General features: G+C 40.2%; 1 protein-coding gene across 2 annotated transcripts in view; it reads left to right on the top strand.

Annotated features, from left to right (window-relative positions):
- Positions 1 to 2,267: 2,267 nt before the first annotated feature.
- CSNK1E (casein kinase 1 epsilon) overlaps positions 2,268 to 12,676 on the top strand; it is a 50,176-nt gene continuing 39,767 nt past the window's right edge. The window contains exons 1-2 of one of the 2 annotated variants that reach the window (XM_089528171.1): positions 2,268 to 2,473; positions 7,969 to 8,056. In XM_089528171.1, coding sequence (XP_089384297.1) covers positions 7,981 to 8,056 — 76 coding nt within the window. In that variant the 5' untranslated portion in view covers positions 2,268 to 2,473; positions 7,969 to 7,980. Of the gene's footprint in view, positions 2,474 to 5,871; positions 6,941 to 7,968; positions 8,057 to 12,676 lie in introns of those variants that run through there. The other variant, XM_089528172.1, reaches the window with a different exon arrangement.

Genomic DNA, 12,676 nt, shown 5'->3' with positions numbered 1-12,676 from the left:
TGTGGAATCCTGGGATTGGCAATCTGTTATGGCACCAGAGCTAGCCAGAGAAGACTAAACATCTCACAAAACTACAAATCCTAGAATTCCATAGCATGGGGCCATGGCAATTAAAGTGGCATCAAACTGCATTAATTCTGCAGTGTAAATACAGCCTAAGAGCCCTGCTTTGTGGTGGTCGCTCGCTCACCATCTCTAGTTTTGACTTTGGAAAGCTTACTGTAAACTCCCAGAATCCTCTGTCTTGGCTAGGGATGGAAGGGGTTATAGGCCAACAGCAACCAAAAAACCCCCAAAACATTTGAAATAATTGCAATTCACCTTTTGCTCTGGAGACATTTCTGTCCTTGATAGCTGCATAAACAAAATGTAGAAGAGGATTAGCAAAGATTGTCTAAATTGGTTCAAAGCTCAGGAGGAGAATATGCAAAGAAATCTCAAGCGCCATTTCTTTGCTTAGTCTCTTCCTGAGCTCTGAACCAAACTTTAAGAGTAGACATAGTCCACGTTTAAGGAAGGGACAAGACGTGATTTTATATTGTGACCAAGCAGGACACTTGCAGTGGTTCTCAAGTATCGTATTTACCAATAGTTTCTCAGGAATTTATCACATGGAAAGGGCGAATTGGTAGAATCCCATGCAGAAATGGGATTTTAAAATCCGGGTGTTGTTTGTCAGATGCGTTGGTGTGAAAGAGAACGCGAAAATAATCTGAATGGAATTATTTTGGTTAAAAAGATGAAAAACATGTTTTAATATTACTAATGTTTAATTATTTTTTTAAAAGAAAACTTTTGTAATTCGTGTTTTTACTCCTGTCTTTTGAAACGATTGTGATGTGCCTTGAATCTCCCTCTGGGAGAAAGGTGAGATATATACATCCTTGAAAAAAATACACTTATCCCTCCACATTCGCTGGGATTAGGGGCACAGGACCCCCATGAATGTGGAAAGACCACAAATAATAAAACACTTACCTGCAAGCACCTCTCTAGGAATATCTAGGTCCTCCAGTGCAACTCTGTGGTCAACATCTGCCAGACACTGACCATAGTATTGCGCTGGAGGAGTTAAATATGCCTAGAGAAATGTTCTCTCTAGGACTCTCTAGATCCTCCAGTGTCACTTTTGGTTAAAGTTAACCACAGAGTTGCACTGGAGGACCTAGATAGTCCTAGAGAAGACATAGTCACAAAATCTGTGAGCCATCAAATCCGCAGAAGTCAAAGCCACAAATGTGGAGGGCCCAGTCCCTTCGTGGTTTTGAGTCATATGTTCTCACAGAATTGCGCTGGAGGAGGTACAAACGGTTAGCGGAGCGTTCTCTCTAGGACTCTCTAGAGGTCCTTCAATGCCACTTTTGCTTAAATTTGACCATAGAGTTACTGCACTGGAGGACCTAGGCATTCCCAGAGAGGATGTAGTCGCCAAAACTTGCCGATAATCAATTTCGCAAAGAGCGTAGTATATTGTAAGCCTGAGGGCGGGGAAATGTCCAATTAACAATTTGTAAGCCGCTCTGATAGCCTTTGGCTGAAGAGCGGGGTATAAATAAATAAATAAAATTATTATTATTATTATAAACTAAAGATTGTTTCTTTTTTAAATTTATTATCTAAATTTAAAATACAGAACATACAAAAAAAATTGTGTTCTGATAATACACTATTACAATCACAAATTATCTCATAATAATAGTGATGATAATAATATTTATTTGTATCCCGCCTCTCCCTGTATTGGATTATAGTTCTAAATTATCTCATTATAGCCATATATATATATATATATATATATATATATATATATCACAATATTTATTTGTATCCCACCTTTCCCTGTATTGGGATTACAGTTCTATAAAACTGTAGTAATATTATATATATATATATATCATAATAATAATAATAATAATATTTATTTGTATCCTGCCTCTCCCTGTATTGGATTATAGTTCTAAATTATCTCATTATAGTCTTATATATATAAGACTGTATCAATATTAAAATATATTATAATATATATATATATAACTAGAGTCTTACATATTGCTACTGTAAGGTAATGAACCAAAGATTGCAGTTTGCCAGGCCCTTGTTGTTGTTGTTGTTGTTGAATCCTCCTGTCAGAAAGAAGAGAAACAATGGGCCGCGGCCCCTTTAAAAACCCGCCCCAAAGGGAGGCCTTTGTAAGGATGACATCAGTGGGTTTGGCTTGTTGCAGAGAGGAGGCTCAATGGAAACTCAATGAGTGTGTATGAGAGACTGGGCACAGTCCACACACAGGCGGCGCTCTGAGGAGGAGGAAGAGGAGAGGAGGAGGAGGAAGCAGCAGCAACAGCAGCAGCCGCCACTGCCACCACAGCGGCGCCCGGCCGCCTTTCCCAATCCTCCGCCATCCTCCTTTCCCCGGCTTCTCCCCGGCTTGACAACCCCAGGAGCAGAAGCGGCAGAGGGGCTCCTACCCGGCGGGGTGAATATTGGGGGGATCCGAGGCGGTTTGGGGGTACAAAGCCCGGGGGAAAGGCAGCCCCCTCCGCCTCTTTTGTGTCGCCTCTTCTTCCCCTTCAGAGGAGGAGGAGGAGGGAGGGGGCGCTCTCGCTCCTTCAGTTCCCAATGAGGCGGCTGCCGTTAGTTTTGTGTTTTATATGTTTTTATGGGGCCAAATGATGTGAGGGAGGGAGAAAAAAGGAGAACTGAGGAGAGGCGAAATGGCGGGGGGCCTTTGAAGGGAGAGCCATAGAGGCTGTTATTGCTGAGGAAAACAAAGGACCAGGAGGGGAGGGAGGGAGGGGGAGAGAGAGGGGGCACCCCTCCATCTCCTCCTCTTCCTGGCTCTTGGATTTCAGGAGGGGAGATATATATATATATATATATATATATATATATGCTTCCTATTTCCTTCTTAAATTTTATATATATATATATATATATATATATATATATATATATATATCTCCTGAAATTCAACAGCCACTCTTAACAGCCTCTTATTCTTCCTATATATGTATATATATTACTCTCATTTCCTTCTGAAATTATATATATATATATATATATATATATACACACACACACTGAAATTCAAGAGCGTCTCTTATTTTCCTATATATATATTTATACCTCCCATTTCCTTCTGAAATTTTACATATATATATATATATATATATATATAAATAATATTTCAGAAGGAAATGGGAGGAATATATATCTCCTGACATTCAAGAGGCTCTCTTAACAGCCTCTCTTTAGGGAAGCTGTTTATGTAGCCCTTGTCTTCCTTTCTCTAGGCTCCTCGGCCCCATTAAAACAACCTAATACTATTATTATTGTTATTTTTTTGGAGGAGGAAGACCTATTTATGTACCCCTTGACCTCCTTTCCGCCCATTAAAACATCCTACAATACTATTATTATTATTATTATTATTATTTAGGAGGAGGAAGAGCTGTTTATGTATCCTTTGCCTTCCTTTCCCTAACTCCTTGACCCCTATAAAAAGCATCAACTTAATACTACATTATTGTTACTATTTTAATGTAATAATTTGGAGGAGGAGGGATAGCTCTTTATGTACCCCTTGCCTTCCTTACACTAACTCTTCGCCCCAATTAAAAAACAACTTAATAGTAATAGTAGTAGTAGTAGTAGTAGTATTTTAATGGACTAATTTGGAGGAGGGAGAGCTATTTGTGTACCCCTTGCTTTCCTTTTCCTAGGCTCCTCGACCCCATTAGAAAAACAACTCAATAGTATTAGTTACTAGTATTTTAACGGAGTAATTTGGAAGAGGAAGGGGGGGTTGAGGAAACCATCCTATCCAGTTTACTGTCTTTTTTTTGAAGTGGGGGGGGGGAGAGAAAAAGAAGCAGTTAACCATTGTGTGTGTGTGTTTCCCCCTCCTCTTCCTTATACTTAAACCTCTGTGTATGGTTTCCAAACAGATAGTAAGTAACGGGTATTTATCTCTCTTCCCTCCCCACAAAGCTGTTATTCTTTTCAGCACAAATTGTGGCTTTTTTATTTTGTTTTTTGAAGGAAGGGGCTAAGGAAGTGTTTTGCTTTGACAAATAATAGGATGTGTGTGTGTGTGTATTTGTGTGTTTTGGGGCATTGTGTGTCTTGGGGGGGGGGTACCATTTATAATGTTGTACATCACGGTTGCCTTTTGTGCCCAGGAAAGGTTGGATATTGGGGACAGAGGATGATGGGGGGGTATGTCTTTCTTTTCTCTTCACCCCTTCCCCATATTCCTTCTAAACTGTTGTTTCTTTGTGCCAGACGAAGGCTTTGTAGTGAGGGTCTTGCAATAAAAATGTAAGTTTGGTGTACATTTCCAGTTAACTGCTGCTGTTTGAAACCTTCCTGTTATTCTTCTGGTTCCTCTCTCCTCCCCCCCCCCTCCAAAAACCCAAATGCTTTGATCATTGCTTGAAGGCGATATGATTAACTTAAATATCTTATGGGTGAGTGATGACAGGAGATTGTATCAGGGTTTTTAATCTCGTTTTATAATGCCTGCATTGGTGGTGTGGTAGAGATCTGCTTTGGGATCCTTTTCTCTCTCCCCCTACAATGAGGGTGAAGTGTTCAAGAAGGGAATGGGAGAAGAAAGAAACAAGCCATAGTATTTTTTGGGGGGGAGGTGGTGGAATTATATTTATTTCTTCTCCCATGTCCTCGCCAGCATTTAAAGCTGGTATGAAATATGCCCCCCTCCCTTTTAGGTCTCCAGCCTAGAAGAAGCATTCATTATGTATCTGGTCAACCCTGACACAAATCAGGCCCACAGTTGCCCTAGGTGCATTCTCCTTTCCTTGCAAATCAAGTAAGGCTAGTAGGAAAGTCTCCTTGCTTGTAGAAATTGTTCAAGGGGGAGAAAGGGGGACAAGTGGGATGTTCACACGCTGACACCCAGTTGTGTGAGGTCTGCTTTGTGTGCATATGTACACACATTTATAGCCCAGCAATTGTATGTATTTCTGTAATATCTAGTAGGTCTGCTGGGGTGTATGGCATCATGCTAGTTGGGTTGTAGCTTTCTAGAATTGTTAGGGGTGTGTGTATGTGTGAGTGAGTGAGAGAGAGAGAGAGAGAGTGAGTGAGCAAGCAAGAGAGGGATATTAATAAATAATAAGCATCTACTCATGCAGAGTACTGTACATGCATTAGGGCAATGTGTGGGAATCCTTCCTGATAGTAGAAGAGGGAATTCTTGGTTTCTCGACACCCTAAGGCTTTTGTTCTAGTTTGGGGAAGGTATGGGCTTCATTTGTATAGATGGAGGAAAAGGCCTAAGGTTAGAAACCAACTAATCAGGTTATAGTGGTAGATGGAAAGGGGGAAAGCTAGTCTTCCTCCTCTCTTCCTTTCAGTTACTTGAATGTAACTCTCAAGGTAAACTGGATGTTTGTAGCCCTTGGCATGAAACTTGTCAAGTTGCCTTTTGTGAACCCTGTGCCCAGGGGTTTTTCTTCTCCATGGTACACATGCCCTACTGGATAGGAAGTCCCTTGAATTTAGATGTATTTAAGTTCCTGTGTTTCACTACTGTCTATGGAAAGGCAACAGAGATTCTTTTTTTCTTTGTTCCTACCCCTTTCCTTTGTTGTTCTCTTGCTTGTTTTTATGATCTGGATAACATCTCCTGTGAGGAAGGGTAGGATATAAATCACATCAACAAATTAATGCTAGTAATCTGCTTTTTACAAAGTATTTGGTGAACAGTCAGCTGGAAGCATTCTTATAAAACTGAGCAGGATAATCCAGAACCAGTCTCTCACAGGAAGCTGTTATAGGAAGTTGAAAGGTCACAACTAGCTTGGAAAAAACACCCCACAGTGAGCAGCTGGGTCCCTGGGGACCTAAAGGAGGATCTCCTCCCTGAAATGGGTCACTAGCTGATTCAGACACTGAGCTCTGCTTCTTATTACACTTATTATCCTTTGCTTTTTAGCAAAGCTGATGGAGGAAACATAAACTCCTAACCCCATGGAATGAGGCACTGCCACAGTAACTTCTGAAGGATGCTGGCTTTTTGTGACACTTAATTTTTCATTGAGTGGGTAGGAGAAACATGTGGTCCTCCAAATGTTGCTGGTCTCAGCACTAGCCAACACAGCCAATAGTAAAGGATGATGGGAATTATAGCCCAGCAATCTCTAGGGGGATACATTTTCCATTGCTAGTTTATTAGGGATACAGGATCTTGCCCTTCCAGCAGGATAGATTGTGAGCCAATATGAGAGGTTTTGTCACCAGGTTACCTTACCTGTTTCTTCCCGCTTTTTTAGGGCTGTCCTCCTTTTGTAAATTTTGCTTGATTGACTTTAGAAAGGAGAGATGCCAGTGTATTCCTTACTGATAAATAAAATTGCATGTATTGTGTATTTATTATGCCAGGAGGCTCCACCTCCTGGTGTGTTTGGGGAAGCTGGAATTGTGGTTTTCTTTTAATCTATGGTAAAATGTTCTACAGCATACACAGAATAGTTCGATATGTGTCTGTAGTTCATCCATTCCTCCCTTTCTAATCTCATGATTAATGGAAAACATGGATTTGGATGTGCCTAGAACTCCACTTATGGGTCTTATTCTAGCATCTTATGTCCAACAGCTTCCCTTCTGCTCTGCCCTGTCAAGTAAAAGTCTCCCTTCATCTACTTAATCCTTGCCCGTTCTTCCAAGCAGCCCACCCCACGAGAGCAAAGCCTGGATGGAGTGCATTAATAAACATGCATTACATAAATTAACCATAGAGCAGCATCCTCTAAAAAAAGCCTCAGACTCCTCCCGTTCTTCAGACAGATCTCTTGTCATTTGAACAGGAAAATAGCACAAGATGGTGGCCATCCCTGGGGATCTCGTTGGTGAAACTCCTGAACTCCCATTTGGCACAGGCCTCAGCAAGGAGATTGTTGTATCACAAACACCAAAAGTGGTAAAGCTCAGGTTCAGCTGGATCTCATGTTTATACTTTGTAGTATGCAGAAAGATACCTTGGGGTTACTGACAAATTTTAGAGGCATGTGGATAGTGATTTCAACCCAAGAGTCTGTGTGAATAATGTAAGGGAGAAATTTGACTGGTCATGTTGCTTTACAGTAGTAGTCCCATGCTGCTGCACAGAAACCTGATATTTGTTCAGTAAAATGGCAATGCTAAGTCTTAGGGACGTATTCCTATTTCTCACCTACTCTCTTTGTCCTCTATGAACTTTAGAAATACTATTCTGGATTAGTTTAATGTTTCTGTTGATGGGGAGGTATTTCAACAGGTTTTTGAGTTGGGTTAGCTTCTTCCACCATTAGCTTCTCTTACAGGTTTTGCCAAAACCGACATTCTGATCTTAAGCCTGTTAAACTGTAATTCTGTGTCTTTGGTTTTGTACAAAACACAAAGACATCCATGTTGCTCATTAAAAAAAACAACTAAAATCATTAACATTATATCTTAATCAGGCCAACCAAGAAATATTTAAAACCTTTTGAAATCTCTGCCTCAGGCAACATGTTACCAAAAGTGGAAGGAGGACAAAATCTGATTTAATGTTGAAGTTGCGGTGTTTACATTATATCCTGAGATGGAATCAATAATTTCAGTGAAACTTGCTTCTTGATAAGTGTGCTTAGAATGACAGCCCACAATGGCTCTGGGTTTAAGGTTACTTTAGGTGACTGATTTGGCTCTGTTTGTTTTCCTTATTTTCCACCATCCCACCCATGACATGCATATTTTTCTAACCAATGCATTGAAGAAACATTGGACTTGTTAAACTGAAGGCTGAGGATCTTATTTCTTTGGGGCAGAAAGCTAAGTCAGATTTTTCTGTGTCAAGGAGAGACCCCCGGCATAAGACTCCAAATAGAGGGAGGTACCTGGGAACAAATGTTGGATTCTTATATGGCGTGTGTTGGTATAGGCCATATTTTTAAACCTAATGCTGCATGTCCTCTTCTTTGTTCTCAGAGCAACTGAAACATGGAGCTTCGAGTGGGGAACAAATATCGGCTGGGACGAAAAATTGGTAGTGGATCCTTTGGAGATATTTATTTGGGTGAGTTTCTCTTTTGGGTAGACATGTGTCTTTTTACTTTTACAGTGTCTCAAACTAATTGGCTGGAGTGTATATTTCATGTGTGAATTTATAGGGGTATTCTGCTTTTCTTTCACCTTGAGTGAACTAGGGTCAGATTTTGTTCTTGTTGTGTGCCTTCATGTCCTTTCTAACCTATGGTGACCAAAGGTAACCCTATGCTTGACAAGCTTTATTCAGAGGGGGTTTCCCATTGTTTTCCTCTAAGGTTGAGAGAGGGTGACTTTCCCAGAGTCACTCAGTGGGTTTCCATGGCCAAGTGGGGATTCAAACTGGTCTCCCAGTGTCCTAGTCCTGCACTTAAACCACTACATCATGCTGGCTCTCCTAGACTTTTTTTTTAAAACATGTCATACTGGGAAAACTCTAGAACAGGGGTATATAAAATCAAGTCTGCCCGCTTGAGATTTTGCTTGCTGCATTGATTAAGGGGTTGGACTCAATGGCCCATGAGCCCCCCTTCTAACTCTGTGATTCTTTGAATCTACTTGTGCAACAACAACAACAAAAATCCCACCCACATTCTGAGCCCTGGAGGATTTCAGTGGAGAGTAAAGTCTTCTGTTGGGCATCTTAGACTGAATTAACAGCAAGGATAGTTCTGAGAATATGAAGGGTAACATCATGGAAACCTATGATTTTAGATGGTTGAGGAGCTATTGCTTGTGCCCTAAGCATCTGGCTAGGTTAGATGAATGGGCAGGCAGTCTTTTCAATAGCAACCTGGCTGCATCCTGGTTATTATCCCATATAGTTTGTACTAATGGCTGAAGATAGAAAACTGCTATAGGAAATAAAGTGGAAGATCTGCTCAGCTCCTTGACCCCTCTGATTCAGAAAGGGAAGACTAGCGTAGAAAGCAGAACACTACTTGAGATAAAAATTGAGGAAAGTTGGGCCTTGTCTTGGAAGGTTTGCCTTAATACCATAGGAACAGTTGACTTACATTAGCCTCCCACTACTTAATGCCTTCCAGATGCATTGGACTACAGTCCCTAGAATTGCCCAACCATGACTGGGGCATTCTGGGGGTTGAGGTCTAACACATCTGGAGGATGCCAAGTTGGGAGAACCTAAATTGTCAATGTTTAGGATTCTTTTTTTTTAAATCCTGCCATGCATATGTTTCCTTTTGGTAACTCTTTTCATAACAGGCCCAAACACTCTCTGTTCACTCTATCTTCTGTTTTGTCCACATCATATATGTTCCCAGAAACAGTTACGTGTTCTAGGTGTGGCTTCGCTACACACTACTACATTGAAAAGTGTTACCGTCTGTGAGATCTGAAACATGATGCCTCTGCATACAGAGCATCCCTTGCATGTAGTTGCCTTTCCTAACATCCAGCAGTGTATCACATTGCAAGTGCCATATCCTGTTTGCTCTTCTGACACTGCTACAAGATTTGCCAACTTTGCTATTTTCCAGATTTTTTCTTTTGAGCAAGGTGCCTTTTAGGTTGTTTAATTTTCCAGTTTTAACATCTCATACTCTGCTTTTGTTGCTTGCTGTAAGTTGTTTCTGATTTATGGTGACCCTAATTCTGTGTCACAGGATTTTCTTGGCAAGATTTGTTCAGAGGGAGTTTACCTTTGTTTTCCTCTGAGGCCGAGAGAATGTGACTTGCCCAAGGTCACCTGGTAGGTTTCCATGACTGAATGAGGATTTGTACCCTGGTTTCTAGAGTCATAGTCCAGTTGTAAAACCACTGCAACATGCTGGGTCTTTCTCTATTTACTTCATTTTAGATTTGTATAAGCCACTTAACCACCCAAGTGTCCTCAAACTGATGTATAAATAATCAAATTTTCTAAATGCACAAAAATACAATAAAAATATTTAGGTGGCAAAATGTGACACACATTGCTAACTACTTAACTTGTTTGACACTGGCATGGAAATGTCTGTTCCTGTGTTAGTATATGTATTCACATGTCAATATATCCGCCTCTTCCATTCCTCTTATACAGTGCGCCTGTGTCATACGCTGGAAGCTGCACCGGAAAGACTTCTCCTGCGCCTTGGAAGAAGCAATGGGGTGCGCGCTAGGTGCGCGCAGCGAGAACGAGCCCCATTGTTTCTAATGGGGCTTGAGTTTATGCGGTTTTCCCCTTACGCGGCGGGGTCTGGAACGGATCCCCCACGTAAGAGAAGGGCCAACTGTAAATTCCAATCACCTCCTTGAAATCATAGATATTTATTTTATTGATATGAAATAAAACTATATTCTTCCTTAAAATTATTAAAAACCCAAGTTACTATCAAAAAACAGTTAAAACAACAATATGGAAAACATCAGAATGTTACAGTTGCATTGGGTGTGGATATGGTGTTTTTTTGAGGCTGTATCTTCTTATGTACCTTCCATCATATTTGCCTCCCCCCTCTATTGATACTGACACCAAATTTTTAATCTTTTTAATAATAATAATAATAATAATAAATATTTATTTATGTCCCACCTCTTCCAATTGAGAATCGAGGCGGGTAACAACAAAGAAAATACAGTATACAACAATAAAAAGAACAAGCCCCACAAAACTCCGACCCAACCCTCCCTCCCAACTATACAATTAAACAATTAAAAATATATATTTAAATAGTAAATAACAATGCATCAAAGTTAAAAACAAATCACAAATAATAAAAATAATAAAAGGGGGATTCAATTGGTTCTGGACATTATCAATCGGGGAAGGCCTGCCGGAAAGAAAGGTTTTTGTCGCCTTTTTAAAAGCCTCGAGTGAGGATAATTGGCGAATCTCTTCCGGCAGGTCATTCCAAGTTATTGGAGTGGTGACAGAAAAGGACCTCTGGGTCTTTTTTTTATAGATTGATCACTGTTTTTATCACTGGGGGGAGGGTTGAGGTTTTGGGGTTTTTAAACTGTAATTTTTAATTTTTGATGTTTTATTTATACTGCTTTGAATCCTTTGTGAAAAGCGGAATACAATTATTATTATTATTATTATTATTATTATTATTATTATTATTATGTTGAGGTCTACACTGATAGGTACATTTGCTAAACCAGGGGTAGGCAACCTGCGGCCCGCGGGCTGGATGTGGCCCCACGAGGCCTTGGGACCGGCCCCAGCCCGGTCCTGCCGCCGATTGCCGCCAGGGCCGTTGGGGGGCAATTGTCTATAGAAGCCTCAGAAACATGCATTTATATTAACATTTTTAAAAAAATCAGCAAATTTTTTCACATGTCCTCCATTTTTTTTTTAAAAAAAGTGTCTTCCATTTGAAAATTTTGTCCTACATTTGTCCTGGTTTATTTATATATTTAATTTTTTTTTAAAAAAAATAATAATAATTATTTATTTTTTGGCTTTGGCCCCCCAGTTGCCTGAGGGACAGCAACCCGGCCCCCGGCTCAAAAGGGTTGCCTACCCCTGTGCTAAACTGTCCCTATTATGCCAAATCTTCCTTTCATTTTTTATTTCCCAGATTCTGGTTTCTAATTGTCAAAAGCCATGTAGTATAGTTGGCCCTCCATATATGTGTATTCTGCATCCTCGGATGTAACCATGCACTGCTTGAAAATACCCTCCTCCCCAAAAAAATCGAAAACTTGATTTTGTCATTTTATATAAGGGACACAGTTTTACTACACCATTGTATATAATGGGACTTGAGCATTCATGGATTTTGGTATCCCTGGAGGGTCGTGGAACCAATTGCCAGTGGATACCGAGGGCCCACTGTATACTTGAATGTTCTCACAAGCTTACTTCCTTATTTTCTAATTCTCCTCTCTCCTTTCCTTTGCCTTTTTTTAGTTATCAGATTTGTTTCCCTCTCTCCTTCTAATGTCTTAGGGTTGAATTAAGATACTATCCCATGTGGAAACAAACTTATGAGGTAGGTTAGTCTGACAGAGTAATTGACCAAGGTCTGGTGGTGAGTCCTGTGGCAGAGCAGCAATACAACCGTACTTCCAGTTGTCCTTTACTTGGTACCAGGCTTCCGTTTGACTTTCTCATGAATGAGCTTCTAAAAATGACTGTGACATATTTTTAAGGTAGGCTTTTCCTGAGTAAGGTATCTAATTATGATGTATTTTGTTTTAATGATAGCAATAACTTCTAAAGACAGCAGTTCTTACTTTTTTGTGTCTGTGTAGTGAGGGATGTAAATAGATTTAAGAACGTTTTTGGATTGGGAAATAGGTATTAGCATTGAAATAAACACTCCAAGAATTGGTTTCCCTGCTGCAAATCACATATTTGCCAACTCCTTCAAATACTACTTATGCCTGAAGGAACTTCTCTGTGATAGACAAACTACTTGTCAAAAGCCACCACTTCAGTAAATCTGTTCTGTCCCAAAGTTTCTGCACCTCTGCTGTCTGTTGATTTCTTCCACACTGCTTACATTTCCTTAATCTGAGTTTTAACCCCATCTTTGTCTATTTGTTAAGCCCTGAGGACAAGCTCTTCTTTCCCCAACATGTTCACTTGTACATTGTTCATAGTTTAAAAGATTCAGTGAGCCTTGATTACCCTATATAACTTCACTGGAAGCTTTTTAAAAACCTCAACATGGCTGAGAGTTACATAGTTTATATTTTTTTA

This window comes from Sceloporus occidentalis, unplaced genomic scaffold (genome assembly GCF_023333645.1).
Source record: "Sceloporus occidentalis isolate IW3139 unplaced genomic scaffold, rSceOcc1.0.p SCAF_5, whole genome shotgun sequence".
NCBI classification, from domain to species: Eukaryota; Metazoa; Chordata; class Lepidosauria; order Squamata; family Phrynosomatidae; genus Sceloporus; species Sceloporus occidentalis.
Note: the sequence above shows the minus strand (reverse complement) of the source record. Positions and strands in the feature narration are given on the sequence as shown.